The sequence below is a fragment of the Gopherus evgoodei genome, chromosome 2 (genome assembly GCF_007399415.2).
Source record: "Gopherus evgoodei ecotype Sinaloan lineage chromosome 2, rGopEvg1_v1.p, whole genome shotgun sequence".
In the NCBI taxonomy this organism is placed as follows: Eukaryota; Metazoa; Chordata; order Testudines; family Testudinidae; genus Gopherus; species Gopherus evgoodei.
Genome location: NC_044323.1, coordinates 120,186,354 through 120,213,076, shown reverse-complemented (window position 1 = coordinate 120,213,076; position 26,723 = coordinate 120,186,354). Strand labels below are relative to the sequence as shown.

The window sequence follows — 26,723 nt, the reverse complement described above, 5'->3', positions numbered from 1 at the left end:
AGGACATCTGAGAGGAAGACCCTAGATTCCTCTCATAAATCTTCCAAAGACCATGCCCCAAGTTCTCCAGATAGAGAATCTACCTCAAAGAAGTCAAAGTCATTAGCTCCACCAGATCCCATTGGTCTCCAGCATGGTACCCACAAGGCTGATGGTTCCACAGATACTGAGCGTCCACCAAGCCTAGTGACTCTAATGTATCTGAGAGGTCATTGGTAGTGACAGGAGACTACAGTGGCAAGAAAAGCTCTACCATGGTACAGAAAAAGAGTGCTTGGGCTCCATCCGGATTCCCCTGGGAGCTTTCAAAATTCATGCTACCATCCACTCCTTCAGCTACCATTACTTCAGCTTAAGCCATGGACACAGTACCAACAACAATCTTGATACTGCAAGAATTCGTTTCCCTGAGACCTCAAGAGTGTCAAAGACCCCTGATTCATCATTTCTCGGCTCTGATCTTTCCGGATATCGAGAACTTCCAGCTTGCCAAATGCCTACCAAGTACCAATGGTGGTATCTCACACTTCCTCAGCACCCATCTGGTACTAATGGTTTTAGCTCAAGTTCCTTTTGCTGCCCCACCATTACCAAGTGACTCAGAGAAAGGGGATTCCAATGAACGCTCTTCCTCAGCCTGCCAAATATCTGTGCAAGGCTCTTCACTCTTCCCCCAGGAAGGCTATTTTCCTGAGATCCCTGAGGAGTTTGAGGTCACTCATGACAGATGTCCACAGCTACCATCCTGCTGGGGTGAGCATCTATGGAATCCACCACCTGTGCCATATGCACCACCCCATTGGCCATACTGGAACCCCTGAGTGGCTTATTGCCATGAGTTCTCTAGAGCCTCAAGCTCTACCCTTCATAGAGACAGATAACCCTCCTCATCCTCCCTTTCTAGGAGACTAGAGCCTCAGGAAGAGATTTTTGAGGAACAGGAGGCCAGGGTTGACATGTAGATATTTACAACTGCAAACATCTCTTCTTTATCCCCAGATGAAGCTGTCAATGCCACCTTACCATCCCTGGCCGACAATTTTAAGCAGTTTCAGGATCTCATCAGGAATATTGTGGATTCTTTACAGATCCCCATCAAGGAGATTGAAGAACTGAATCATAAGCTGTTTGACAGCCTCCCTACTGCCTCCTCTGCCCCCACTGCCTTGCCAGTCAATAAGGCACTCCTGGATCCTGCAAATGTCATCTTTCATATGTCAGCTTCAATTTCTCCCAGGAACAAGAGAGCAAACAAAAAATATTGCGTTGCTTCTAAGGAGTTAGAATTTTTATTTTCTCACCCATTTCCTAACTCCTTGGTGGTCAAGGCGGTTAATGAATGTGGAAGGCAGTGCCACGTTAAATCTATGCCCTATGATAAAAATCTTAAATGTCTCAACCGCCTTGGTAGAAAAATCTTATTCTTCAGCTACTTTACAGGCTTCTCTCAACTTTGCCGATACTGCTACTCATTCGATTTCCACAACAATAGTTATGAGGAGAGCCTCCTGGCTTCATCTCTCTGAATTCCAAAATTAGGTCCATAATACGATAAAGATCTCCCTTTTGACAGCTCTGAGGTGTTCACTGGCAACATGGATGAATTTCTGCATATATTAAATGAGCCCATGGCCACTTTATGATCTCTGTGGAGCTACACGCCTGCCCAGAAGAGAAAATTTAGTAGGTCTGTAATGGGGTCTACAAGCCCTAAACTGACCATAGACAGAACAGTGAGGAGAGCCTCTCCTGTTTACCGCAAGCAGCTTGACCACACCCCCACAGAGCTGCTAGGGCTGCCAATCATGGAAGCAGGCACCCACAGCTGCAGCAGCCAGTAGGGGAAACAAGGTCTGCTATAAAGGGGAGAGTACAGAGAAGCAAAGGGAAAGGCCTGGAACAGCAAAGGGGCAACAGTTGGTGTTGGTTCTGCTTTGAGCAGTTGGTGTTGGGGTTGGACTAGATGACCTCCTGAGGTCTCTTCCAACCCTGATGTTCTATGATTTTATGACACCCAGGCTGCACCAGGCTACCTCCATGAACAGAGACTGAAGCAGACTGCTAGAATTATATAGAGGTGAGGATCAAATAATTGCCCTATCCATGAGCAAGCTATGGAAGGCCAGTCAGGAGCAGCTCAGACCCCTCAAAAGACTACACCAGGACTCAGTGACAAGGTCCCAGACAGTGCAGAGATCCCATCCCACCCAGTTCCCAGGCTTGCAGATGCAATATGAAACTCACCGCATGAGACAGAGGTTTCAGAGGAGGAAACAACCTACCTCCCAGCTCTCAACTTCACAACGTTTCAACTCAAAGCATCAATTTAGATAGGATGGTCAAGGTCCTGAGTTCCTACCCCCTTTCATACCAGCTGCAATGTTTCACCTACCTTCCTCCCTTTACCACTTCTGGCGGGCATGGGAGTCCGTGACTACGACCAAGTGGGTTTTGGAGAACATTTCCACAGAGTACTGCATCTACTTCAATTCTCTTCCACTCACCAACCCCCCTTCCCTATCCCTCTTCAGAGACCCTTTTCACAAGACCCTGCTATGGCAGGAAACTTATTCCCTTCTACAGCTGGGCATAATTGTACCAGTCCCCACAAGCACAGAGGGAAGAGGTTTTACTCCAGCTATTTCCTGGTCCCCCCAAAAAGGCAGCGGTTGGAGACACAGTCTAGTTTTAAGACAACTCAACATCTTTGTGAAGGCACAAAAATTCAGAATGGTGACATTTGCTGTGATAATCCCATCACTGCGCCAAGAAGATTGTATTAGCAACTGCTGCCAATCTCATAATCTTGAAGCACCCACTGACATCTGAGCTCACTCAAGAAGGTCTGTTTCGACCTCCACAGCCTTTCTTTAGAATGTTCCTATCATTGAAATATGTAAAGCCGCAACTTGGGCTTCTCTGTGTACATTTGCTGAACACTGTGCAACAATTCACAAATCTGCTTCCAACACTGTGTTTAGTCCAGTATGGAAGAAAGTACAGCAGAGCCAGACTCCAAAGCCCCCTCCTCCTTAAAGAGAACTGTTTGGGAGTCACCTACAGTGGAACATAGGGAGAGTAACTGCTCACAGAAGAGGAAATAGTTACTCTGTGCAGTAACTGCAGATCGAGATGTATGTCCCTATGGGTGCTCCACTACCCGCCCTCCTTCCCTGCTGCTTCAGAGTTCCCTGTTATGGGGTGTCGTGGTAGGGAAGGAACTGAGGAGAGTTAGCTCACACAGTGCTATATAACAACAGCATGCAGCACGAGGCGGAGTAACACATATGCATGGGCCAAACAGACACTGCTATAATAAATCTCCAATCGAAGGCGCAGGTGTTGCCAGTGCACCTAGAATGAAGCACTCATAGGGAGACACATCTTGAGGAACTGCAGTGACCATAGGCACCAACTCCGTGGGTGTCTGGGGCTAGAGCACCCACGGCGAAAAATTAGTGGGTGCTATGCACCCACTGGCAGCCAAACTCTCCTCATCCCCCATCCCACCTCCTCCTCCTCCCCTGAGCGCGCTGCATCCCCGCTTCTCCACCTACTTCCCAGTGCTTCCCGCCCGGCCACCACCAAACAGCTGTTTGACAGCATTAGCACGCTCCGGGAGGGAAGGGGAGGAGTGGAAACATGGCACACTCAGAGGAGGAGGCAGGGAAGAGGCGGGGCTAGGGCGGGGATTTGGGGAAAGAGTTGGAATAGGGACAGGGAGATGGTGGAGTTGGGGCGGGGACTTTGGGGAAGGCTTTGGAATGGGGGTGGGGCCTCATGGAAGGGGTGGAGTGGGGGTGGAGCCAGGGGCAGAGCAAGGATTGAACACCAAGGGGAAAGAGGGGAAGTCAGCACCTATGACACTGAGTAACCATTTCTTCCCCATGCAGGTACTATGGACTGTATTCAAGTTACCCCCAAGCTTCTTTTTGTTAAGCTGAGTTCCTTGAGTCTATCATTATAAGGCATCGTGTATTGCTTAAACATTAACAAACAGATGGGCACAGGTACCATATTTCTGCGCGGCACAAACTCCATTTAAGCTAGACAGAAGCTACTTCAATGAAAATATTTGTTGCAGACTTTCAGTCATTAAAATGTTGTACTATTGTTGCAATAGGTCAAAATAATTTGTTTTTGAGCATATTAAGTTTTGGCTTGGATCAAAGCAGCTTTTTTCCCTTCGTGTCAGAGAATATCCAGATTTTCAACTGTGGCTGTACTTATAGTTACACTAGTTTTGGCTCCAGAAAGTTCCCAATGTCCTAAAAAAGCATATATAGCTGCTGGAGTCATGCAATTACTGGGCTGAGATCAGCAACAAGAACTAATCCCAAGAAGTTGAATTAAGCACTTTTATAATGTGTTTGAAAGGAATGTGGACTACTTCACCAGTGACAGGCACGCCAGAAAAAAATAACAAAACACAAACAATAGCTCATGCAAAAAAGAGCCATTAAATTGTGCCAAATGGATTCTTGAATATGTGGTTTGAATAAAAATGATTCCCTTGGTAAAGAGTATTCTAAATATGACCTTGCTCTTATTTCTAATAGTTTATTAGAATAATTTTCTGTGTAGCTCATATTCTGTTTGTGCTCAATTAACCTTTCCACCGCATGCTGAAGGTATTCAAATTTTAAACATCAGTGTCCCAGACCTTTCATTGTTTTGCACCATGCAAATCCCAAGGGCATGTTCCATTTTCATATCTTTGTCCCTAGGCTAAATCATTTTAGCTTTTTCTGCACTGAATTACAGATTTCAAAATCTATTCAGCTTAATCAGAATTGTACTGTCCCCTAGCAGTATATTATTATTAATGATTTTTTTCAAATTCTTTCTTCCAGATCACTGGTATATAAAATACACAAAGTCTCTCCTATTGAACTTTGTTTAATGCCACTGGTTCCATTTTTGTTTGTTTGTTTGTTTGTTTTGTATTAAACTGCTTCCACTCACAAGAATCTTCTTGTATCCAAAATTGTTCTTTGTTGTGAACTAATTAATTGGTTTAGCCAGAGTGAAAACCTCAGGCAAATAAAACCCCACTGTTTGCTCTAGCCAAACCAAAGCCTTTTAAAAGTTTAGATAATGAACCTTCCAAATCCCTTTATTATTTAAGTTGCAGGGCCCAGTAGCAATGACAGTCTCTTAGATGAGTTTCAGGTGTGTCTAACTGGAAATATTGTGCATGCTGGTTTACAGCTTACCATAACACACTTTTGACAGGGGAAGGTTTGGAGCAGGTGAACTCTAAATTTAGAGATGCCAGTGCCCAGAAGAAAGATGGTCACTGTGGCTGGACCCTGCAGCTTCTTAGAATAGACAAGGGAAGCATATTTGTGAAATTGTTGTGAGCCCCTACTTAGACGGGAAGAGGGAATGCTTAATGTTGTGGCTTGATAGAAAGATGGTACTGGCATGAATTCAAAGTGACCACATGTCTCACCTGGGGGCAGAGGGATAGCCTATGTCTGGGCACAGGAGATGGGCTATATGCACTAACTCCATAGTACATGTCTGGCCTGCTGGTGAGTGGAGAGAGAGAGAGAGTTAGCAGGACAGTAAAGAAGAGAAGTAACAGCAGACTGAAGCTGTGATGTAGTTCCAGGGCTTAGATAGGGGAAGCAGATTTGGCACTTCAAAATCATTTGCCTCTGCTCTTATGGGCATGGTTAATCCCTAAGCCAATCTCCAGGCTGCAGTGTTCCTCTGTTCTAAAAGAACATATTTTCAGTAGGTTCCAATTGTCTATCACTGGCATGAGTTTGGAATGGCCACATTTCAGAGGTTGGATGACACCACAGGTAAGCCGTACAGCTCATCTCTTATAAAAATCTTAATACTACAGCACACACTTGTGTATTATGGAGACATTTCTTAAAATAGGAGCAAAAGTTAGGCTCCTAAATCTGTAGTTAAACACTTAAATAGGCTGCTTGATTTTCCCATTCATCTCAAATATGGAATTATGAGTTTAACAGTAGAAAATCTTGGCCAGAACACACACAGTGGTGTAGTGGAATATGAAGGTGTTAGGAACACTCTTCTGGGATGAGCTCCAAGATCCATATCGCCACATGTGAGAAATGTGATCATTCCAAACTTGTGCCATTAAAACCCCCCTGTCACACCACAGCAATCTATATTCACGCTCTCTAGCGAGGTGAATAGAAAGCCAAATCCCAAGAGGTGCTGAGCACCTGCAACTCCCAGTTTGACTCTTTATATCAGGAGTGCTGTGCTGTATTTGTGCAGCACAAATATTTTCATTGGATGGACCCTACAGAGATTGTCCAAGACATTTGCGTCCCATCCATAATCCCATAACATTCCTGTGGCATCTACAGCAATTGCTTACATGGAAAAGTAATATTAGGAAAGCATTTAGTTTATTTGGGGCCAAGTTTGGAACCTCTGCGATACAGAATCAAATGGCTTCCCAAACCAAATAGAAATGTTTTCAGCTGTAACATTCCATCAACTCTATTAGTTATTTTCTTCAAATAGTTTATTTTCTTTAAACGCATTGCTTCTGCTAGCATTGCAGAGTTATGAGTGCAGAGATAGATTTTGTTCTGGCTCGCCTACTAACAGAATTGCTAGTTTTGTTCCAACTGTAACACTACATTCCATCCTGTTACATTGTATACAACACCCTTTGGAACAGAATTTGGCCTGCAGAATATTTGCTACTGGTGATGATATGCAAGCAAGAAGAGTCCAGATTGAGTTTCCAAGGTTGGCATTTATTGAAAAAAAAAGGATAGATTTTATCCCCCATCCAAGCCACTTGGACAGTGTATTGGAGCCAGAAATGTGCTCATGGGCCCACAGAAGAATTACCATGGCACTTGCACAGCATAGGGCTGCCATAAGTGGCCCCATGCTGTCCCAGTGTAGAGGGTGTATCAGGGACAGGAAAGGTCCTGTCAAGAAAGGACAGGGCGTCTCTTTAGTGCATACTGCTACAGAGATTCTGGGTTGCTTCAGACTGTGAAGTAGCCCTCAGGAAGCTGCCATACATTGGTGCAATCCTGGGGCTTCTCAGATGTCTGCCAGAAGCCATGTAGTCCTCTGGAGCAGGCCAAACTCCTCTCCCCTTGGGCTGTGCCTTCTGTGCTATGCCTCCAAGAAATGCAGCATGGGATCTCAACCTCTTTTTACTTGCAAATGAGCAAATATGCTCGCCTAATAAATGACGTACTTTATTATGCCATTTTAAACGTTGCTTTTCAGAGTAGACCTGCACTTACTGTAGCTGTTAGTTTATTTCTTTCATTAATTCATTGGTAACCAGTTGTCCTCTAAAGAGCTATTGATTATATCTGCTAGAGGAAGTTTCCATTTGATCTTTTATTAATCCTTTTCACAGCTGGAAATAGGTGCCTTCTGATTCCTGAGCTTTTCTTCCCTTTTTCTGTTTAAGGGCAAATTCGATTCTCAAATACTTGTGCATAAATCCCACAGGAGTCAATGGGAATTGAATGCGTGTATATGGGGTTTGAATTTGGCCCTACAAGAAAAACAGAAAAAAATATATACTTGTAATGTGGCTTATTTTATGTTGGCATAGGAATTTTAAATCTTTCATTTACTGACATTTTATCATTTAAAATATGCAGTCAATTATGCATTAACATTGTGTTTGGCATTTAATTAGATAAAGAAATGATAAATGATTCATGTATGACAGGACTTTTGATATAAAACCAAACTCTATATTCTTCAGTAGAATCCCTTGATTTATTTCTACATCTATGTGGTAAGTTGTAGAGCAGTTCATGAGGAGAATCAATGAATGACATCTGCACTGTGGGAAGTATAGTAAGAAGTTAAAGGCAGTGATTTGCAACGCTTTATTCCCCCTACTTGAGAGAACTCAGACTTTTTACTAGTCACATTAGCAAATTTTCTCTCTTTAGCACTATAGTTTGCTCAGGGAAGGTATTACCCATCATGTCAGACACAGTATAATCTTTACTCACTGCTGTAAATTGACTCAGAATACAACTTGGTGGGTCAGGTTTGCCTATCTACTGTCAGTTTTCACCAGCCTCCCATGTTTTTTTAGTGTTACAATTTTTCCTCTTGTAGAAATATTTCAAAGAAAAACAAACTTCAAAGACAGGGTGCTAGTAACCGCAGGAAAAAGAGAAGTTCATCTGCAACAGAAGAGAGAAATGATACCTCAGTGAAGTTGCTTTGATGAAGTCATTAAGCATGAGACTGAACCACAGATAGATTCAAAGGCTTTCAAAAATGAGATCTATATGACTTTAAAGGGACACTGCTTCAAAATAGGGACCTCCTATTCGTTTGTACAGAGCCAAGCAAATGGATTCCAATCCTGATTGGGGCCTTTGGGTGCCACCCTAATACTGTGACTCCTATACCACAACAGTAGTAACAATAGCTGTGAGGTCCATTTAGGGCCAAAATGTAGGTGGTTCCGTTTCTGTTCTCATTTACGCTAATGTAAATCTAAAATAAATGGAGTTTTGTCACATTTACAGTGGAATGAGAGTAGAATTTTGCCCTGGCTTTGTTTAAAAAAATCTTTTTTCAAAGCCTAACCTCATTAGAAGGGTTGGGCCAGACTGTCTCCTGCTGGGAAGTGGCTTCAGTGGAGCTATGTGATTTATACCAACTGAGAATACGGTCATCTTATCTTATTCTTTTCAAAAGAGATGTTTTATTTTTAATAGGTGTAGTGTTTCTAATCTGCAGATTGTCATCTCCGACTTATGATCCCAAAATATGAAATTCATTAGAAATTGCTGACAAAACAGAAATTGATTGGTCTGTTTTCACTGTCTAAAGGAAACAAACAACATACATCTGGAAAATTAAAGTAGATTTTAAAAAAATCTGCTTCAAAAAATTCTGATTCTTTTAACAATACAGATAGGTTATCTGGCTTTAAAACAGTGAATTTTAAACCTGCCAGTTTTCCTCAAGTCAGCATTAGACTTGTATTTATTAATGAGTGGAGTGTAAAATATGTTTTCCAATAGAATTGCAAGTAATGATCAAACTAGGAGAAACAGGGTAAACAGAAGTATTTTCATCAAGTAGCAAACCATTAAAATGCTGCTGCAACTTAAGCAGAGTAACAAAGAGCCTTAATAAAACTACAACAGTACAAATGACATTGAAATTTAAACTTACAGAAACGTATATGAAACCATAGAAATAGTTCATGTTTCATTAAGAAACTATAACAAGTGAGAGGATCTATACACTTGTGAGTTTTGTAACTGGAATTCACTTCTCTACCATAGATGAATAAAAGTCCTTTGCTAAAGCTTTCTGCCATTCAATGACAATCGGGCACTGGCTTTTGCATTTCCAATCAGTTCTGTTCCATGTATAGTACTTGATATCTGCCTGGCTCTCTTGCCACTGCTCTGTGAATAGAAAATGCCAAGGCATTATTTATTCAAGATTCTAAGTACCTGCATGAGATGCGAATGTGGAGTGCTTTAGAAACTGCCTACAGATAATGGAAATGCAGTTTTAAAGTGAGTTAGAACATTTCAGTGCAACCCATTCAGTTTGAGGTTTCACATCCTGTAGTAACAGAAAGAGAAGACAATAAGAAAGAGATGTTCAAGCCAATATTGAGCTTCAGAGGTAACTGGAAGCTTGAAAGTTTGCCAGTGCAATTACTTTATTTCCTTTTCACCTATTTTTGCACATAAATCATGATTATGATGTGAACCATATGATGAAATTATATATATATATAATAAACCCACTGGTTAATACTATCGATATTATTGTCTGTGCCGTGTCTATGTGCGCAAGAAATTTAAATTGCAGCCTTGTTATCTGAACCAAGTCCTTTCCCTTTGCTCTCAAAATGTTGGTATGTTTTAAGTTTCTGCCATTGCTTTGTCTATATATAGTGTTGCCAATTCTCATAATTTTATTGTGAGCCTTGGGACATTTGGTGTTTTTCTTCAAGGTTCAGCTTCTGGAGGCATGTGATCTGGGAGAACTGTAGTTTTCATTTTAAAAAAATGAAAGTTACTAGCCCTCCTGGCTGTGGAGTAAAGCTTGAAAACATGAGAGGTCAAATAAAAATAACCCCATGTTTATTATTTTAAAAGTCATTTTAAGCCAATTATGAGTTTGGGGGGCCTGATTCATGAACACTTTGGCGTGGCAATACTCTATGAGTATGCTTACGTGTACTGTCAAGAAGGGAAAGGAATTGACTAGCATGATAGGAGAGGGTATCAAATAATGAGACACAAGAAGGATGTGTAAATTTGAGGGTGACTCAGGTATTGAAGGACTAATGGGGCTAAACCCTACCTATGAAATCTCCTCTCCTTTTAAACAAACTAACCCCCTTTTAGGCTGATGACTTTTTTTTCTCCCTTCTCTCCTAAAGCACCCTGGAAAGAGCAAGGGGCAAGTGGGCTGGGAGTAGGGGCTAGCAGACTGTAGCATCTTCAGTGCAGCCCCAGAGAGGGCAATCTAGGAAAGAAGGAGCTGGTGAGTCTCCCACTCCTAAGAGTGCTCCTCCTGAGTGCTCCATAAGTTCATAAGCTGGTTTTTGAGGCAGAATCAAGGTAGTCCCAGAGTCAGAGTGTAGAGCTCCACCCCACATCAGGAGCAGCCCCAGGGATCTAGTGGGGAAAACTGGGGCAGAAGGAGAGAGGAGCTTGGCAAATCAACAGCTTCTAGGGGCAGCCTGCAACTGAGGAGGAAAGGGGGAGCATGGGGGCCTGTAAATCAATTAAAAGGGTGAAAGGGGGAGCCTGTAACCTGGTGAATGGAGCAGGTGCTTGCTCATATTCAGGAGGAGTAGGGAAACAACAGCGGGCATTACAGCAGAGAAGCTTTTGAGGGAGGGGACAGGATTTATGTATTGTTGGAAGGGGAAGAGCCCCCAAATATTTCAGTTGTTCTTTTTTCTAATTTGGAAGATAAAAAATTTTGTCAGGGGTGGGGGCCAGGTTGAGGTGAAGGAGAGTGGGTATGTAATTGCTCTCCCCAACTCCAACACTTATTTTGAGCACCATCCAGCCATGAGCACTAGTAAAAATCTTCCTGGCACTGAGCTCTGTTCAACTGTGGAAGAGTTTCCCACAAGAAATGGTGGGACCTCATCTGAGACATTTAAAACCAGACTGGACAATTGGCTAGAAAATGTAGTATGGGTAACAATGATGCTCTAAAAAAAGGAGTGGATTAGATAAACCACAGGTCTGTTCAGTCCCTAATTTCTAAGATTTGCCAAATGTAACTTTGTTTGTTAATTTAATTGGTCTGTATCATAAAGTCAGTGTGTTACACTGTCACCTTAATCAGCTCTACATCAAACATTGTTTTAATCTCTGAAAGAAAAAAGCATTCCTGTCTAATGCCTCTGCTTAGATACCACAAGGCTTTTACGCAAATGCCAAGAACAATACACATAAAAATGTGATGTATAGAAAATAAAATCTGAACCTACATGACAGTAGCTGCCGCAGCAAATGCAGCACACTTCAGCTCTCTTCACCCCCCACCCCACCCTCACCACTGTCCAAAATGTTAAACTTCTTATGTTAACTGGTGTCAGACTCGACTCCTTTCTGTTCTTCTCTCCTCACATCCAGGCAATCAAATCCCATCATTTCGTTCTTTATAACATCTCTAAATTTCGTCCTTCCCTCTCCACTCCTACAACTAAAATCTTTGTCCCTGTTGTATGGTCATTCCTTGCATTAGCTAAAGTAACTCTTCTTCTCTAGCCTCCTCCTTCCTTCTCACCAAGTTCATTACTAGTCCATCCAATATACTGAAAATCTTTGCTCCTACCCCTTTGGACCATAGCACTCCCATACACTACTCACTTCGGCATCCTCTCCTGTGTGAATCCTATTTTCCCTTCAAATCACTCCTTAAGACTCTCTTGTTCTGTGATGACTACAGAATAACACATGTGGAGACTAACTAGTTTGCACAAAAACACACATAATACTGTTACTCCATCTTCCTTCCCTGACACCCAACCCACTGCCTTGTTTCACCATCTGTTTTGTCTCATTATTACTCTTGATTCTAAGCTCTTTGGGGATATTTTTACAGGTATTACAGAACCTAACACAAAATGGCCTCTGATTGAGGTTTCCATATGCTAGGTGCTACTGCAAAAGAAACAATACATAAAACCCATGGAAAGCTTTCTGCAGCTCTGTTGCTGTTTTTCTCTAGTGTTGTCTTTTCTCTAGTGTATTGCTACTCATCATCTCATTTCCTTCACGCCGTCCTAGCCTCCTCCCTAACTGCACCATTTGTTTTCTTCGCCCATTTTCACCTTCATGCCTTTTTCCATGTTGCCTGTATGCTTGCAACAGTCACACTTTTCATATGTAGCAAAGAACTACCTTGATGTATTTGGAGCTGCTCTGTAATGATTTATGAATACTGTCTGTTGACTTGGTTGAGATGTTCTCTGTGAGAGTGTATTGGCTTAACACGAGAGGAGATTGTGTGTCTGAAAAAACAGGCAGGAAGGAAAAGAATGGTTCAAGATAAACCACCTCCTTGCAAACCCTTGAGGATTGTAAAAAGGGACAATGTCAGGACTATTAGTTTGAAGATTTAGCCTCGTATTCAGCTGTTCAGGGAAAACAGACTAAGACACCCCGTACTGGGGGCATCTGAAGGAGTTGGGCCTGCCCTCGCTACCCTCAGGGGGGTGCTAAGACAGACATGCAGCTAGACTGTTTGTTTTTAATGCTTTTTCTCTAAATTCTTTGTTTCTATTGTTTAAAATAACGAATACTTTATTTTTAAGAAGACTGTCTGAACAATGTTGTCATAGACAGATAGTTAAGGGTTAATGTTTCTTTTACCTGTAAAGGATTAACAAGTTCAGTGAACCTGGCTGACACCTGACCAAAGAACCAATCGGGAGACAAGATACTTTCAAATCTGGGTGGAGGGAAGTCTTTTTTTTGTGCTGTTTTTTTTGTCCTCTGTTCTCTCTGGGGTCTGAGAAGGACCAGACATTTATACAGGCTCTCCAATCTTTCTGAAAAAGTCTCTTCTATTCAATACTGTAAGTACTAGATAGTAGGCGGATTAGGCATTTGTTTGTTTGCTTTATTGCAAATGTGTATTTTGCTGGAAGGATTTTAACTCTGTTTGCTGTAACTTGTATACTTAGGCTGGGAGGGGGAGTCCCTCTGGTCTAGGTGAGGCTGAAAGACCCTGTAACATTCTTCCATCTTGATTTTACAGAGATAATTTTTACTTTTTTCTTTCTTTAATTAAAAGCTTTTCTTTTAAGAACCTGAATGATTTTTTTTTTATTCTTGTGTGAGACCCCAGGGGACGGGGTCTAGACTCACCAGGGATTGGTGGGGGGAAAGGAGAGAAGGGGGAGGGAAAGGTTAATTTCTCTCTGTGTTAGGATCACTGTCTCTCTCTCAGGGAGAGTCTGAGAGGGGGAGAGAAGCGGGGGAGGTGAATTTCCTCTCTGTTTTAAGATTCAAGGAGTTTGAATCATAGTGATCTCCTAGCATACACAGGGAGGGGAAAATCTGGGAGGAAGAAAGGGGGGGGAATGGTTTATTTCCCTTTGTTTTAGACCCAGGGGGTTTAGGTCTTGGATTCCACAGGGAAGGTTTTGGGGGACAGGGAGTGTACCCAAACACTATATTTTGGGTTGGTGGCAGTGTGATAAGATCTAAGCTAGGAATTAAGCTTAGAAGGAAACAGGCAGGTCCCCATTTTCTGGACGCTAAAGTTCAAAGTGGGAAACAGACCCTGACAAATGTATACACCATTGATCACAGACTCCCAAAGGGAAGAACCACAGGGTACTATCCCATCTGATAGTGGGAGAATTTTGGAATTCCTCCTCAGAAGAGGTAAAAGCTTGTGGCCTGGCACCTGAAGGGGTGACTCAGAGACCAGAAAGGGGACAGAAGCAGCTAGACATGTAACTGTAACATTGACCCTCTCCTTGTTCAGTTCCCTCATCAAAATACAATTCTACTAAAATATCACTTTCCAAGAGGGAATGGTCACAAAGGATTTGGAACACATTAGTAATGCAGACGCTCTATAAATGTAGAGAGAACAGATACACTGGGCCATATTCTGCTCCATTACACCAGTCTAATCCCAAGAGTGTCTTCCTTGACTCTGAGATTACACTGGATTTACACTGGTATAACTAAGCAGAATTTGACCCATTTGACTAGCCATGTAGGTCTCTCTTCATGAGCATGCCAGTTAGCTAAAATGTGAGAACGGGCATTGTCTGTTAACTTTAAGAGCTCTATTGAGAAACAGACTGACATTCTGTCATGTGCATTTTAAAATATCACACTATATGTGAAGTCTAATCCAACCTCCCCTCATTTCTCAGGAAGAGATATAACATTTTTAGACTCATCATCATAGTCCATCACATGTCTTTATAATCTGTCTGTGTGACTTTGTGGTATTCAGCATACAGCCATTTTGCCTTAACTAGCACCGTTGCAAAGTGCATCAACTATTCTACTCTAGAGAACACTGGTTGTGCTTCCAGTATATTAGAAACAAATACCTTTAATAGATTTATACATATTCTATTACAACCTTTCAGTCCCAGTTTTTGATCGTAGAATATCAGGGTTGGAAAGGACCTCAGGATGTCATCTAGTCCAACCCCCTACTCAAAGCAGGGCCCGTCCCCAGACAGATTTTTGCCCTAGATCCCTAAGCGGCCCCCTCAAGGATTGAACTCACAACCCTGGGTTTAGCAGGCCAATGCTCAAACCACTGAGTTATCACTCCCCAGCTTCTCCTAGCACAAGTAGTTTGTTGTTTTGGTTTTTTTTAAAGAAATTTTTAGGATCAAGGGTAGTTTTTTGCCATTGTTCCTCATGACTCCAAATTTCTCCCTCAACAGTGGCTGGCACATAGAATTTTCTCCTTCAAAGAAATTCATTAAGAACTGTCCTCTTTCAAAATGATGTTGTTCTCAGTGGGATTGAAGTCACAAAAAAAAACCCGCAGTTAAGACAATTGTCTCAAAATGACCGTCATCTCCCCTTATTCTCCATGGGACTTAGCCTGTATACTGCCCTTAGCAAAGATGGCCGCTGTCTCATAAAGATTTGAAAGGGAGTGAAGCCAGTCTGCCCTCAAAGATGCCGGCCTGCTATACTGCCATCAGTTGGAAAGATGCATGCTGCAAGAAGCAAGTGAAGAGTCAGTGGCCATCTTTGCTAAGAGCAGTGTGTGGTCTAAATGTTATGTGATAACAGCTACACATTAATATTTTAGAAGGCCCCTTAATACCAAATTATACCGAACAGATAAGTCTCCTATGCATTTTTAAATTTCTTATGTAAGTGACCTCGGGGGGTCAGGGTGAGTAGGACTACTGGGGTTCCACTTATTAGGATATGACTACTGCCCCAGGTTGCCCTAATCCAGTCCTGGAAATGCTGCATACTTATTCCACTGGAGAATTACCACGGATAGGCTTCACAGAATGTTTTAAGGACAGATTTAACTGAGGCGAGGGCAGCTTTTTGCCATGTAAAGATAGGGAGTTCTCAGTGTAGGACAATACAGTAGTGAAACCACATTGAAAGAAATAAAGTCTAGGACCAGGAGTGAGAATACGTTCATCCTGCAATTGCATGTAGATGGACAACAAGACAGTAAACAAAACTGAGAGGAATGTGTTCCCTCTTCCAGGTGTCATTGATCAAGGGCTATATGGGAAGATGCACAAAAACACTAGAACGGGGGAAATAAAAAACGTGATTAATTGGATGGTTTGGGAAAAACATAGAAAGGAGGGAAAAGATTGAATGAAAGGTATTGCCAGATTGGGTCAACATTTTTTTGCAGAATGGCAAGTGCTGGAGGAGGGGCATGGAAAATGGAGATGGAGTTTCTATGGGTTACTGGCACATTAGTCAGTAAGCATGGTATTGGTCAAGGACTGAGGCAGATCTGAAAGACGAGAGAATGACGGAAGTCAGTATAGTCCTTAATTTTCTCCAAAGGTGCTCAGAGTAATTGAAAGCAGGGGATGAAAGAGGAAGATGTGAGGATTAAGCCAGTGTTGGAATTAGTGAGTCAGACATAACGAAGGGAGAAAGGACTGAAGGAATCAAGTGTAGAAGAGAGAGTGAAGTTGAGGTGGGCATCAACCAATGGAGGTGAGGGAAAGAAGAAAAAGGCTGAGAGTTGCAGTGAAATTAGAGATGTTGTTGGACTGGAGTGCATGGAGGGGTCACGTCATGCCTCTAAGAATATATCAAATGTTTTAAAAGGAAATCGTTTCAAAAATACATTTTCACTGCATCATAGTAAATACAATTTAAACATTTTCCCCCCATCCAGATGGTGAGAAAGCAGTTTTGAAAAATCACCTTGATCAAAATCCACAAGCACAGTGGAGCACAACAGAGCCCTCCAGAACAAGCAAAGATCCTGTAGAAGATATCAACTCTCCAGAACAGTAAGTAGCATATTGGTGAAAACAGATTAGTGGTAAATGCAGAGAGGAACTGAGAACGTTTTTTTAACTGGAGAGTTAAGTTTTGATCATGTTTTATCATGGCCCACTTATTGTTAAACATTATTTAGAGCACACAAAAATGAGAAAATGACAGTTTTTTAGTTTACCTGTGCAACCTTAATTTAGGCCAATTGTGCTTATGGATTTTGATACTCTTTAATTATTTGATGTCAATATTTGAAGAACTTTCCACTAACTTGGGGTGCCTCAGTGATTGTGCCCAACTTGGGACACCTAGGGCCTGATTTTTCAGAACACTCCATATGTTCAAAGCACTTTATAAGCACTAACTAACCCTCACAACCCGCTCTTTCCCCTCAACTGAATTTTCCTCAAATACTGCCTTTCCCCTAAACATTTCAGTTTCGATGAAATGGCATTTTTCAATGGAAAAACATTTTGTAGAAAATATTTTTACCAGCTTTATTATCAATTATGCAGTCAGCGAACTAGTAGTTATAAAAGATGTGAACTACTGCATTCATCCCAAACAGCTGTTAACACTGAATCCTAATAATAACTGCTTAAATTTCAGTATTGGTAGCTATTTCATTGGTGATCATTTAAGCAGACATATCCACCTAATGTGGCTACATTCCTCAACCATTGCCCATGCCTCATGTCATGCCAGAATTCCCCAAAATCTTCTTCCTAGCTGCCCAAATCTCCAGGTTTCACCTGAATAACATAGTTGAAGTCGACATACTTAGATCTACTTACCACGGTGTCTTCACTGTGGTAAGTCAATGGCTGATGCTCCTCCATTGACTCTGCTGCCACTTCACGCTCCAGTGGAGTACTGGAGTTGATGGGAGAACGCTTGTTGGTCGATTTATCGCGTCTAGAATAGATGTGAGAAATCAACCCCTGCTAACTCAATCACTGCCTGTCAATCTAGCGGGTAATGTAGACAAGCCCTAAGGTTGCATGGTTCTTTGCCTTGGCCCAGTAGCCAGGGTTGACAGTGCAGACCCATAGAGCATTGGCACACATTTTACAAACTGGCTTGTCAGGCCTGATGTTCTTGGTTTGGAATCAGAGTTTTCCTTCTCCTATGTGCACTGCCTACTACAGCTGACAAACTCCACCTGCCTGGTAGAGGCAGAGAGAGGTTAAGTGACTAGCCAAAGGTCACCCAGCAGCTCTATGGCACAGTCAGGGATGGAACCCAGGTCTCATTGCTGTACCCTGCACACTGGACCACACTGGCTCCCTTAAGGCTGCATGTTCCTTATACAGAAAACTGGATCATATTGAAAATTGTAAGGGCAGAGTAAAATATGTTTAATATAAAATAAATTGAATCTAGTATCAATATAAAACAACAGATTTTGATCTGATCATAATATTTGTTTTAACATGCAACTAAACTCACACTTCAAAGCACTGCCACGGCAGCGCTCCTCCGGCAGCGCTTTGAAGTTTCGAGTGTAGCCATACCCTATGTGTAACGCACACTGAGCAGCCACATTCCTTTTCCACATGCTGGGGAATGCACAGATAGGGTGGCACAGAGCCTTCAGCTCTTTGCCACATGGGAATTCCCCTGTGCAAATTCACTGGTTACCAGAAGCTTTGGGGCACTACAGCAGCTAAAATGGAGGCAAGGAACTGGTCTAAAATTTCTCTCTGTTTTCCTTTTCCAAACTCATGCACTGTGCTGTCTGAAGGGTCTTTTCTTTTCATTTTAAAATAAATGTTTGTGTTAGTGATTCTGTATCACTACATTGCACCTATTTTAGGGAGATGCTATTATTTTTTGTACTTGTAAAGCAGGTTTTGCTATTTAGGTTTCATACTACTGAATGTGTACCTATAGGAGAACCAGAACACTCTTTAGACTCTGGGATTAGGGATCTACAATTTTTTATTTACCTTTTAAGAAGAGACCATTTCTTACCTAACCTTTGTGCTCTCCATAAGTAGAATTGCACTTTGAATGTGTCCATGCTCACTTTGCCAGCTTGAGTTGTGGAGTACATGTCTTTAAGGTTACTAACACTCAATAATTTGGTAAAAAGTGACTTGAAGGTTGAAGTAGTTAGGGTTGATCTGAACCACTTGTTGGTGAAGCAGTTTAACAATTCACAGCTTTAGCAGCACTCAGTAAAGTTCAGCAAATAGACCTCAGGAATGTGTATCTAACATACTTAACTCCAGAGAGCTAGAATTAAAGTCGTTAAATATTTCCTCTTCATGCAAACCTAGGAGACAGTGTGACCATTTACTTTGGAAAATGTCAACTCATTCTTTCTGTAATAACCAAAGATCAATTCACTTCCTTTTATTGTTAGCATGCAACACTTATAGCTCTTCAAGTTCTCAAGCTTTGCAATGTAAAAAGAGGAGTTTTCATTTAAATTACCTCTCAGCATTACCAATATATTTGAATAATTAAAAATCTGACCCTTCATCATAAAGCTGAATACTAACTGAAGGCATGAACTGAATACAAGTTGTAGGCATGTATGAAACTGATCACCACAGAAAGTTCTTCCATCTAAAACTCATGACTGCTGTTTAGATTAGGTCACTTTAAATCGGAATATTAAAATTATATTTTTCTTGAGTTACTAGGAGTTAAGTCAGTTTTTCTAGAGGGAAGCTGATCTCTGTAAACACAGCTTTAGATCATTTATCATTCTAACTAGTTGTTCATTTACATAGGACTGGAAGGTCATAGGTCAGACTCTAGTCCCCTGCAGTCACAGGCAACCATGTCATATAATCCTGTTCATAGATGTATCAAGTTCCATCTTAAAGCTACTTAGGTTGTTTGTCCCCACAAGTCGCACTGAAGGAGATATCAGGCTAACAAGCCTGTAGTTACCTGGGTCCATCCCATTTTAATTCCCTTTTTATATATTAGCACAGCATTTGCTTCTTTTCCCCTGTCCTCTGGAACTTCCCCAGTGTCTCAAGAACCGACATTAATGGTTCAGAGAGTGCCTCAGCCAGTTCTTTTAATAATCTTGGGTGCAAGTTAAACATTTTAAAATCTGCTGGACTGGATAACAGTTGTTAACACCCACTCACTCTAGTTACTGATGGGAAAGTATTTCACCGTCATTGTAAGATGTGAATACCTCATCCTTTCAAATATAGAACAGAAATATTTATTGAAGTAGTCGCTGAAAGCAGTGCTGTCACACCAATTTAATTCATAAAGTCATGGGGGATGGGAGAAGCCACAAATGACTAAGAACTTAATAATTTGTTGCTAACAAACTGTGAGTCTTAGTGATGTTTGAACTTGGTGATATTCCAAACAAAAAGAGCTCCAAACCATGCTTTTAGCTCTCTCCGCCACTTTACATTGACTTAAATATTCTAGTCTTCAGTGTGATGTTTGGAGTTATTAGTGTGTGCTCTGGTTGTGTTGAAGTGAGGGAAGGTTTGTGCTGGGAGATTTGTGTTGATTTGTGCAGTTGAGGATGAGAGTTGTGTGATCCTGTGAGATGTTATGTGCATTTGGGGTTATTGTGTGTGGGGGTTGTGTGTTGTGATGGCAAATGAGGGATGTGTGCTGCCATAAAGGATTGTGTGTGTTTGGGATTATTGTGGGGGGGGGGGTTGTGTTGTTTTGTGCATGGCTTTGAAGAACTGTGGCAACTGGGCACACAGGTGGGGCAGTTGGGCCAACTAATCCCCCATCTGTGCAGTCTCATCTACACAACTCATGAGACTGCTGCATGCAAATTAGCTGTAGAGTAAGGGAGATGATTGGCTGAGTTACCTCCGATATCACAATGGTTTCGATGGACTCTTGGCATGTCACAGTTGCATGTGTTACTGAAATCTACTCTGTATTATAATTCTTAAAGTCAAAATAGCTGAGAACTTAAACATTGGATGGGAACAGACTGTGAAACGCAGTGATGATTCAACCTGGTGACAGTATGAGCACAGAGTTCTCAGCCATGCTTGTAGCCGTTTCCATTGCCTCACACTGACTCAGACATTCTAGGCTTCTGCATGACACACAGAATGACAATCCTGGAATATTTTTATATAGATGCTTCTTCCTTCTTCACATCATGATTGACAGTTTTACCATCCTTATCTAGTATTGGACCTACACTTTTGCTAGAATTTCACTTGTTCCCGATAAATTTAAAGAATATATTTCCATACAGAAGTGAAAAACCATCTATGTTCTATTCCCCATACCAGGGGCACTAGAACAGGGAGGCTGGGGGGCCAGAGCTATGTCCGTAAGGGCAAGCAACAGGGGGTGGGGGCAGAGAGGAGTGATTGGGGGGGGTCTTGGGGGCAAGAGGTGGTGTGGGAGCAGGAGTTCGGGGGGGAAAGGGCAGTGCGAGGAAGGGCCTCGGGGGATGGCGTGGCACAGGGGGCAGAACCACGGTTCAGGCACCTGTGGCCGTCCCCCCGCACACACTTTTAGGGCGCTTCCACCACTCCTGCCCCATCCAATGCCCTGACTTGTAGCTGTTCTGTTTGCCAAACTCCAATTGACTTCAGTTTGAATTGTATTCCTGAAACAGCTTACATTATCATTCATTTTGGCTAGCTTTAGCAATGACAGGGATTTGCAATATAATCTATAGATAATAAAATACTAAACTCTCCTACACCAATACCTGGTTAACCCTACATTTTCAAAATGTCCACTAATTTTGGAATCTCAATTTTTATGTAGCCATCTTGAGATACCTCATGAGCAGTCATCATGGAAGGCTATGGTCACAAGATGTAGGTAGGGAAAAGCAATGCAGGTTGAATACAATTCCATACAGAGTAACTAACTCTAGAAGTTGAACTTTCACCTCCTCTTTAGACATTTTGCCCTTGCAAACTATGAGCTAGATATTTTTTTTAAGACAGAGTTTTTGTATAAACTGTTATGTTTAATCCAATCCTCTTATCAGAGGCTACCCCGCTGGAAACAAAGTTTTCAAGTTAAAGTAAATTTTAAGTACAGTTAAAGCAAAATTGCCACCCACTGCAGCCAGCATTGATGTAGTCAAACATGCTTTATTTGTGGCATGGCTGACATTTAAATGGGTGAAAAATCCCATTCAGTCTATTATGCAACTGAATTCTCTTGGAATAGCTTCAAATAGCTCTTTAAAGAAGAGCTTGTAATAGTCAAAGTAAGCAGTTTCACTGGTGGGAAAATAAGCTTTGGCAATTCTCTGTTTGACCGGTACCATAAACACAATTAAAAAGTGCAACATCAAACTAATAAGGATTCAGCACATGGACTCAGCGACTCAGCAGACATGCCACCTTTGCACTCCTTGGGAATGGGCATGATTCAATTGATACCACCAAAATAGTGTGACGGAGTAGCAGAGTAACAATCAGCGGATTTGATTTAATCCACTAGATGTAATGCCATCAGTAGCATGATAAACAGTGTACATTTGTATTTCACCAAACATTTCAAACATTGAAAGGAAATCTGCAGAGCCCTGAAATGTAAAGTTGAGTCTATCTGTCCAGGGTGTTGCAATTTGCAATCACTTACACCCCCTATGTTTGTCTGATATACTGCAGCACAGGGATGCAGAATCTGAACAAAGCCAACAATTTTAAGTTCTCCATAGTAACTAATTTTTGGTTCATGAGCAGAGCAATGGGTGACTAGTAATCTATCTCCATTTGACAGCATAATGTACAAACAACAAATGCAGATCTATTCGAATAAGAAAGATCATCAACAAGCAAGCATTCAAGCATATTTTTTTTTTCAAACGACTTATCCATTTGGGAAGGCTATAGGCTGCGAATGAGAAGTGCTATAGTTGTACTGGTAAAATTTCCCATGTAGACACTCATATTCTGGTATAACTGCTTTTCTCCAGTTTAGCTTATATTGCTTTGCAATCAGTTTAAGCTAAAACAAAAAAAAGCACTCTTAGTCTGTACCAAGAATGTCCACATGGAACTTATACCAGTATAACTATAGCAGTTTAGCAATACCAGAATAATTATACTAGTATAAGTGGGAAAATCTCCCATGTAGACAAGTCCTGAGTAAATTCTGGTTCTTGTGAAAGGTGCTAAACTGACAGCCCTGGAAACTGAAGATCTCAGTTTATCCACAGTGCAGAAAGAGCACAGGCAGAGACATGTGCGGTGGCTGAAACTTCACCTGGAAGAAACGAGCTCTCTGTCCTGTCTCTTCTGTCCACAGCCCTGCCCCACCCTCTGCTGACTCGCCACTCACCTCCTCACCCCCCTGAGACCTCCCTCTCCGCTCACCTCCTCACCTCTCCCTGCAGACCCTTTCCCCGCCCACCATGAGACCCTCCTGTGCAGCTGGCTCACCGCTTGACTCCTCACCCTGCTGCCGCCCCCGTGACACCCTCTCCCCATTTCACCTTAGGGTACTAATAACATTCCCCAAGGGAACTGAACAGGCAACAGCTCAGTTACCAGATAGATTCCCCGCTGCGCGGCAGGGAGTTCAGTGTATGCTGTATAGAGAGAGATGAAAAGCCAGGTTACCTGTGCCAAACTGAAGCCTAATCTCTCCTTTTGAAAGTCATTGACAGTCTGCATTAAGGCCAGGGCTGGCTCCAGCATTTTTGCCGCCCCAAGCAGCCAAAAAAACAAGCTCTACTGCCTCCGCTTCATTCTTCAGTGGCAATTCGGTGGCAGGTCCTTCACTCCGAGAGGGAGTGAGGGACCCGCTGTTGAATTGCCGCTAAAGACCCGGACGTGCCGCCCCTCTCCATTGGCTGCCCTAAGCACCTGCTTGCTGTGCTGGTGCCTAGAGCCGGCCGTGATTAAGGCAGTAATTTAATCACCTTTCTTACACAGAGTTCCCTGCTGGACCTGTTTACTTCAGTTGGGTTTGAATAAAATGACTAGATCAAGAAATAAACTCACTGGCTATGTCAGCTCCTCCTTGAGCCAGGTTAGCAGTTACTGCTTCTGGGTACAGAGAATAACTGAAGGGTCCTCAACTGGAAACTGTTTTTAACCCCAATAACACATTTTCCTACACTATAAAAGCCAGCTGAATGTGGCCAAAAGCCTCCTGGGCACTGGCAAATGCCTGTTACATGGCTTCATTACTACTTTAATGGCTCTTTAACAGTTTCAGTGATCTGCTACTAGGTCTCTGGAAGGCTTTTTCACTTGTGTAAAGTTACTCAGGGATCCCCTCCCCTCGCCTCCTCACTCCCCCGACTGCCACTGACTCCCCACTCGCATTCTTACACACACACATACACACACACCGCCCCCCGCAAGAGCAGGGGGTGAGGAGAGATGCAGCTGGCAACTGTGGGGACTTCCGAGGGCGGAAGTAGATGGGCTGGAGGAGAGCAGGAAGATTCACCCCAGGCAGCAGCAGCAAGCCATGGGAGCCTTGGGGAAGGGTCACAGCAGGGAGGGGAAGAGGTGGGAGGGAGGCACCACAGCCCATGTGTCGGGCAGCAGGGACAGCTGTGCTGAGGAGGCAACACCTCCCCTTGCCTATTATATCTGCTGCCCATGCACAGAGATAATAGAAGTTTCCACAAAGCAGTCTGCTAGTATGGCTCGACTCTGTTCTGGAAGGACTTCCTCCTTCAGGGAGGAGAGATTAGTTCAGACTCCATGTTCTCACTCTTCAGCATCTCTCTTAAGACTACCATTTATGATGGTGGGATCTTGTGATGTGAAAACCAGCCCACTAGGAAAATTGAGTGCCTAAAGTTAAGCTCCAAATAGACAGTTAGGCTTGATTTTTTATGACGGCTGAGCCACCACAGCTTCCATTGACTTCACTGGGCTTTGAGGGGTGCTCAGCATGTCCCTGGATTGGACCCAAACTGCAAAGGTAGACAAACTCTACAGAAAGATGCAAAGTGACCCATGGGTTCCTTCCACACCTCTGTATGCACTTATTTGCTTTAAATGGATTTGAAAAACTGACTTCTTTAATTCTAATCTTTTTGAACTAAAAATACACATAGATTGGACCTCATTCGTTCAGTTTCTGTTCTGTCTAGTTATCCAACCTTCAGAATGGTGGTAAATCAGCCTGTGAGTGTGCTCTGTTAGCTAGTTCATCCTCATTGCAAGCTAAAGGTTTTTTCCAAACATCAGCAATCTAACATTTAATCTCAAAATAGCTGGGAATTTTAGACAGTTGTGAGATACTTGAAACAAGCCATTAGACTCTCCTGTCTTGTCTAGTCTGTCAAAAAAAACTCTCAAAAGGGAAGCTGGTAAAAGCAGTGGTATATCTCAACAGCAGCAAATGTAATGTTCTTGGTATTAACCCTCTCTGTAATAGCAGAAGTCAGAGAAAACATTCTTACAGAAACCTGCAGAGACATCAAGCATTTGATATATTCAATTTTCCTCTTCTGCTAACATCTCTTTTTTCCCTCTCTCTACAGTATACAACGCCGATTGTCTTTACAACTGCCCATTCTTCACCATGCCTATTTGCCATCCATAGGAGGAGTTGACGCTAGCTGTGCCAGTCCATGTGTAAGCCCCAGTGCCAGTCCTCGGCACAGACACGTGCCACCATCTTTTCGAGTGATGGTTTCTGGCCTGTAGAAATGGGAGATCAGAGCTTCCTGAACTGCTTTTAAGTTCTTAATGACTGGACTGAGTATCAGACGTAGAACTCTGCTATAAACATACTATTTGCTCTTACCCCACAGAGGAACTAGTGCTAAGGCCATCATCATGGGAGTACCAGTGTAACTCATGTGGAAAGACGAGAGCAAGAGATACCTAGAGTTTGATCTGTAGCCTTATTCATGGAGCTTTTATTTCTTCACAAAGAAGTCACTGAAAATATTTCTTCCCAAATTTCTACTAGCAACAAGGAGGCTGGGAAATACGAATCTTGCAAAAAATGAGACAATTAAAAAAAAAACCACTCAACTGTCACTGTTACACGGCTGCTGAAAACATGGAACTATATGCTGTCCGTGTAAGAAAAATAAAATGGTAGAGCTATAACATTTATTGAAATAGATACACTTCATTTTACAAAAGTTGTGTTAAATTGTTGGAAGCATTCTGCACTGGTTAGTCTTTGCTTGTTTTCATTTCAGAGAGGATTTTCAGTGGGAAGGGGGATTTTGAGAAATGATTCCTGAAGTGTGATTTAGACTCTGTGTTGCTAATAGCAGGGTCCCCTTGTAACTAAAAACTATACGTAGGGCAGAAGCAGAGGTTGTAGCAACAGCCCTGAGGTGTTACCAGCCACAGAGTTGCTGTTCTGAGGCAGAACTCTTTACAGTTCTCCAGGGAGTAGCTGTGGTGTTTGCCAGGTTCCCATGCTGACCATCAGGGACTTCATTTTGACAGAGTTTCTGCCTCTCTTTCAAAATAAACACAACCAACCGTAATATTCAAAGCTGGCAGAAAAAGTCCTAGGGCTGCTAACTCAAGAAGCTGAGGATGGATGGGTAGTAAAGTCTTAATGTCACAGGATGGATTGATTTTCACAGTTTGTTTGAATTATGCCACACATAATTACAATCATATTAATTTAGTACACGGGGTGGGTGGGGGAACAGGGCACAGCACCTTGCGGCTGCAGGCAAATTCTGCAGAGTGCATAGACAATAATATACACTACCTTTGCTTGGTACCTGCGTGTGTGACAGTTGTAACTGGTAATAGATGGTATAAACCAAGTTTGCCTATAGAATATTTTGTTTGAATATGAAAAATAAAGGTGTGGGAAAAGCATGAATTTTAATCTCTCTGTTGATAGGGGCTGATCGTTTTTCATATTTGAGCACATACCTTAGCTGCATACCCCTAAGCAAAGTTATTCTAAGGTATTATAATTGTAAGATGTTCTAGCTCAGTGGGTCTCAAACTTTTTTACTGGCAACCCCTTTCATACAGCATGCCTCTGAGTGTGACCCCCCTAATAAATGAAACACACTTTTTTATATATTTAACACCATTATAAATGCTGGAGGTAAGCGGGGTTTGGGGTGGAGGTTGACAGCTCACGACACCCCATGTAATAACCTTGCAACCCTCTGAGGGGTGCCAACCCTGAGTTTTAGAACCCCTGGTCTAGCTGAACCAATCTTAGAGACATTCTCATGGACTATAAGTGAGGCCTAATCCTAGCCTATTCCCCAGTGTATTGGCAGTGTGATGTATCACAGCCTCGTCAGTTGTTAAGACCAGTGATTTTCTTAAACCAAATAAAAATATTGTCTAGCTAAAAATAGCAGTG

At 42.3% G+C, this 26,723-nt stretch overlaps 1 protein-coding gene across 1 annotated transcript in view; it reads left to right on the top strand.

Moving 5' to 3' along the window:
• The window catches only part of GABBR2 (gamma-aminobutyric acid type B receptor subunit 2), a 930,408-nt gene extending 903,998 nt beyond the window's left edge, over positions 1-26,410 (top strand). The window contains exons 18-19 of the mRNA XM_030551629.1: positions 16,366-16,483; positions 24,904-26,410. Coding sequence (XP_030407489.1) covers positions 16,366-16,483; positions 24,904-25,069 — 284 coding nt within the window. The 3' untranslated portion in view covers positions 25,070-26,410. The remainder of the gene's footprint in view (positions 1-16,365; positions 16,484-24,903) is intronic.
• Positions 26,411-26,723: the final 313 nt, after the last annotated feature.